The sequence below is a fragment of the Callionymus lyra genome, chromosome 17, assembly GCF_982586985.1.
Source record: "Callionymus lyra chromosome 17, fCalLyr1.hap1.1, whole genome shotgun sequence".
In the NCBI taxonomy this organism is placed as follows: Eukaryota; Metazoa; Chordata; class Actinopteri; order Syngnathiformes; family Callionymidae; genus Callionymus; species Callionymus lyra.
In genome coordinates this window covers 11,983,920-11,988,669 of record NC_141834.1, presented here as the reverse complement: position 1 = coordinate 11,988,669, position 4,750 = coordinate 11,983,920, and the positions used below count along the sequence as shown (strand labels likewise).

At 38.9% G+C, this 4,750-nt stretch overlaps 1 protein-coding gene across 1 annotated transcript; it reads left to right on the top strand.

Annotated features, from left to right (window-relative positions):
- Positions 1–1,479: 1,479 nt before the first annotated feature.
- Positions 1,480–4,149, top strand: LOC148062467 (uncharacterized). Its single transcript, XM_087778869.1, has 7 exons — positions 1,480–1,582; positions 2,115–2,309; positions 2,438–2,557; positions 2,794–2,850; positions 2,986–3,195; positions 3,398–3,520; positions 3,790–4,149. The coding sequence occupies exons 1-7, from the start codon at positions 1,577–1,579 to the stop codon at positions 3,850–3,852; spliced, it is 774 nt and encodes a 257-aa protein (XP_087634995.1). The 5' UTR covers positions 1,480–1,576; the 3' UTR covers positions 3,853–4,149.
- Positions 4,150–4,750: the final 601 nt, after the last annotated feature.

The window sequence follows — 4,750 nt, the reverse complement described above, 5'->3', positions numbered from 1 at the left end:
TTAATGTCCGTATAGTTGAGCTGAAGATAGTCACGGAGAGTCTCCACAGGAACGACAACTTTACTGGCTTCAAGGGTTTTTATTTCTCTTACTATTTTTACCGGACAAACGTGCATATGCGGCTTCACTCCTCGCCTCCTCACCATCACAACAACGAACACGCACAGAACATGCACTCAGAGCATGCACACCTAGACACGCCCCCAACCCCGCATCATCCGCCTGCATAATGAGGAGCCCTGGTTGGTAACACATGGCAGACCAGGGAAAGGTTTTTCACCAGTGTTTCCCGGATGAAGAAAGTTGCCACTTGTTCGCCTTCATCACATCCTGAGGGGTTAATCAATGGTCCGAGCTTGGAGTGTGGAACACTGGAGGCCTCAGAGTCCCGACACCATATCACCCGCAGGGTACTGGACAGAACAAGGCGAACAATGAATGGAACGAGTCACTTACCAAAACAGTGCATATTATTGCACGAATAGTGAGGCAACAGGCCACGCCCCAATACTACATCATCCTCGAGCGGTCACGACACCTGCCCGTCGACCTGCTCTTTGACTTGACACCGCTCATGTTGACTTTGATGACTATGTGAGTTACTGGAGAGAGAATGCAGCGAGCCTACAAGTTTCGCTTCCAGAAAATGCTACCAAGGAAGCTGTTTATGTTTAGCAAATAAAGAAAATGGCTTAAACAATCAAAACAATACTCAATAAAAGATATACTTAAAGGTCAAGACAACACCGAGACAAACACAGGAGTCTCAGAATATTAAGGAAAAGCCTGCATGAATAAGAAAGTCTTGAGAGGTTTCTTGAAGGAGTCAGTAGATCATCCAACACAGAGAGAGAGGAAGATTGTTCCAAAGCTTAGGAGCAACCGCCATGAAGGATTGCTGTCCTCTGGTTCTGAACTGTGTGCGAGGAACCATCAGTAGATTCTGATCCACAGACCTGGGCTGGGGTGTAAGGCTGGATCAGATCACTGATGTAAGGAGGAGTCTGACCATGAATAGATCTGAAAGTAAGAACCAGAATTGTAAAGTTGATCCTGAAAGAAACTGGCAGCCGGTGAAGAGGATCGGGGAAATGTGAGTTCTTCTACTAGAGCTGCTCAGAATTCTTGCTGCATAGTTCTGTGTGATCTTTGTAGAAGCATTAATAACAGAACATTTAAGTTGTTTCAATACGTCATATCGAGAAGTACGCTGGCCCATGATTCTGACACCTTTTATACATCTAGATGTTTGTAAACAAAATATTTAGCCACACCTTCAGTGTGATGTGTTTGTGCGTCATTTTAGTCAACTTTTCCCTAATCCTGTTTTTGTGAAATCATATACATGTTTGTAAAATGCCAGTCTATATATTTATAAGTCATTTTTGACCAAAAACCTTTGCAGCCTGTATGTAGTTTAAAAGAGTGTCACTGAAATAGTTAATATTTTTTGCACTTCACTTCCTAGAAGAGGCGGATCTTTCACTTAAAGGGAAGTGTTTCTCTTCCTAATCCAGTTAGTGCGCAGTTTGTTGGAATATTTTATCCAGTGTTTTCTTGTTTCTGAAGTGGTTCTATGCAGGTATTGACCTTTATTGTCTCGGTTTAGTGTTAAATCTACCGGTGAATTAAGTGATTTTAGCTGCTCTTTACTAGTTAGTTCGTTTACCTGGTGTATCTCCTGGTTGAACTTTAAAACTTTGCTGCTGAATCCCTTTATTTTTTAACCATCATTTAAATTTAAAACGGGAAGATATGATATAAAACTTGATCATAGGAGTCACAACTGTTGGTTTTATTATGGTTACAGTTGGATGTTGACAAAAGGCGTGTTCCGTTCTCAACACTTTGTTAAATCATCATTAAACTATGGTGCTTTCATGGTGTTATGATTCAATTTGTTCATTTAAGTCATTATGTACGCATAACTTCACGTTTTGGTTCTGATTTTAAAGTTTCTCCCAAAGACTTCTGAATAAATGAATCGTTATGTTATTAAAAATAATAACTAAGATGATGATAAATATTGCTACTAGTTTATATTCTTGTCACATTTGTCATCATTTGATGCAAAAACTATTTTCTTTAATGAACTAAACGATGTATTTTTTCAGCTTCAAGGATCCGGCAGGATGTCTGTGACCATGTCCAAGTCCGAGAGCGCCACGGTGTTCACGGTGACAGCCGACCCAAAGAGTAGTTTGCCTCCAATTTGCCAAATTCTGAAGAACTTGTGCTACAGCCCCGTGTGCTGCAGCGTGTCCAGGACCCTGAGGAGAGTCCAGGGAGGTTCTCAATCCGCTCTGGGGGTGAGTGACAGAAACACATGCTCTGTGAAGACACACTTTCATCCAGCATGACAGAGAATGATGGACAACAGAAACCAAATCAAGGTTTGTTTATTTCAAGAACTTCATTATTTGCTTGTTCTTGACAGGTTTTGCAGATCCTGGTTGGTTTGCTCAACATCGGTCTCGGGACGATCTTGATTATCTCCGGTGTTGGGTCTTGGTGGCAAATGGATGAATATGGATTCCCTTATTGGCTGGGTGGATTGGTAAGTATGAAGAGCAAATTAAGTTTGAAAAATATATTCCTTATATATGTAATAGTCCATCTTTTTTAAATCAATTCAAGAGGTTTGATATTGAAATAATGTTTAATAATCTTGGCACTGAAAAATATGACTCCATCTTTGACCTTCTTTATTTCTAAAGCTGTTTTCTAAAAGAATACAAAATGAATATTTGCTGAAATCTGTTGTTTCTGATTTCTCTCTTTTGTTCTTTCTAGTTCATGCTGTTTGGAATCTTTTGCATTCTGTCCCACCGATTTCCAAGTCCTTGTCTGGTGAGTGCATGTTGAACAAATGTACATCTGCATCGTCCACACTGATGTGTAGCAGCTTGTATTTGACCATCAATAAAGTTATTATTTCATCTTTTGTATGATGAACTTCTTTGACTGTCTTTTTTTCCCTTGAAGGTCATCATCAATGTGCTTCTGAGTCTGTGTGGAGTTGCTTTTGCGATTACAGCAATAGTTCTGTACAGCATCAACATGGCACAAATTGGATTTTGGGGCTTTTGCAATCCGGATTATTATTATAGATACCGGTCAGAAGATATGCAACCATCTCCAACTCCACCCAGTGCTATGAAGGAGAACTGCCTTCGGGCATGGTCTGTGCTCGTTGTAAGTATGAGATTAACATTTGTTTTTTTCGAGTTCCATCTTACAATGATGTGTTTTAATCAGAATCAAATGGATAGAAACTGTTTTTTACACATATGTTTTGGTCCCGATGGATTGCATTGCAAACTATTTTTTTCTAGTTTGATGTAGACATTCCTACAATTTCAAACAAACAAAAAAAAACCCGTCTTCATCTCCATAGATGGTTTTACATGGTGTCAACGCTTTGCTGATCATCCTGTCGGCTCTTCAGTTGTGTCTGTCCATCAGCTCTTCTGTGCTGGGCATCAAGGCTCTGAGGAAGAGAGAGAATCCAGAAGAAAAGGTAAATACTGGACATATTTTAGTGATCAAATCACTGAGTCTCTTCCAGTTATTTCTGTTACGAATCCATCCAAGTATAAAATCTTTTATGTAACGTTTTGATCCAAACATCACTTTCACTTCATACATGACAACAAACATGACTCACAAAGACCTTTTAAACACAACTGTCAGGAAACATATTCTGAGTCCTGTTTGCCATAAAAGAATACCGGTAATACAAATTAAACAGAAATAATTGTATACATTTTTTTTTAATTTTTTTTTAAGGCTGACTTTGATCCAGAAATCTACAGTCCACTTTTGGAGGACAAAGATGACTGCACCGCCTAAACAAAGGGATGTTGACCTCTTGCATGCTGCTTTACAAACTCTGCTATTGTTCTAGGGTATCTTTCATTTATACAATAACGATGGGAAGAGCCTTAAGAGATTTAAAAACTAAACATTTGCATTTGTTTCTGCTTCATTTGTAATGTGCCTTATTGTCTTATGCCACTTAAAACTGAAACCTTAGTTTTCACAGTTAATGTGAATTATTCAGTTTAATTGTTTGTGTGGACATTATATTTTATTGCCCTGGTAAAGATAGTGGTATGTTTTCTTTTAAATAAATAAATACAAAAGTCATGTTTTTGTTGATTTAGTTGGATCTTACTTTGAAAATGATGTGATTAATGTTTTTGTTTTTTTGAATTGATTCATCTCTGGACTAGGTTCTAAAAACAAAGTAAACGTTGTGCTGCTGACTTCTCACGATACCAAGTAATCCATCCCTCTTTCAGCTGAACCACTGGTCCACAACACTGTGATATTATATTAACATGAACCTTTTTTTTTAATCAATACTTTTCTGTATGTGTGGCAATGTGCAGTGTTTAATATATGTAAATAGTTACCGCCCAATTTTATTTTACTTTATTCAGAATATTAGACAGCCAGGAGGTGGCGCTAGAGACAAAGAAAAGGTGGAAGTCACGCTGAACCCTGAATCAAATGAGGCTATACTGCTGAGTACATGTGGTGGGGCCTGATCTCAATGACGTGCTGGAATGAATTCCAGAAAGAGGAGCGCCAACTGAGCCCGTTCTGGTGACTGATGTTGAATAATAATACAGGCCACACTTTTTCTCTCGAGTGTCTTAAAGTCGATGTTCACCTTCAACAAGTCAAGAAGTTATATGCAGCTGACGTCCAGTCAAAAGTAAATGGCTAGACACAGGAAGACAAG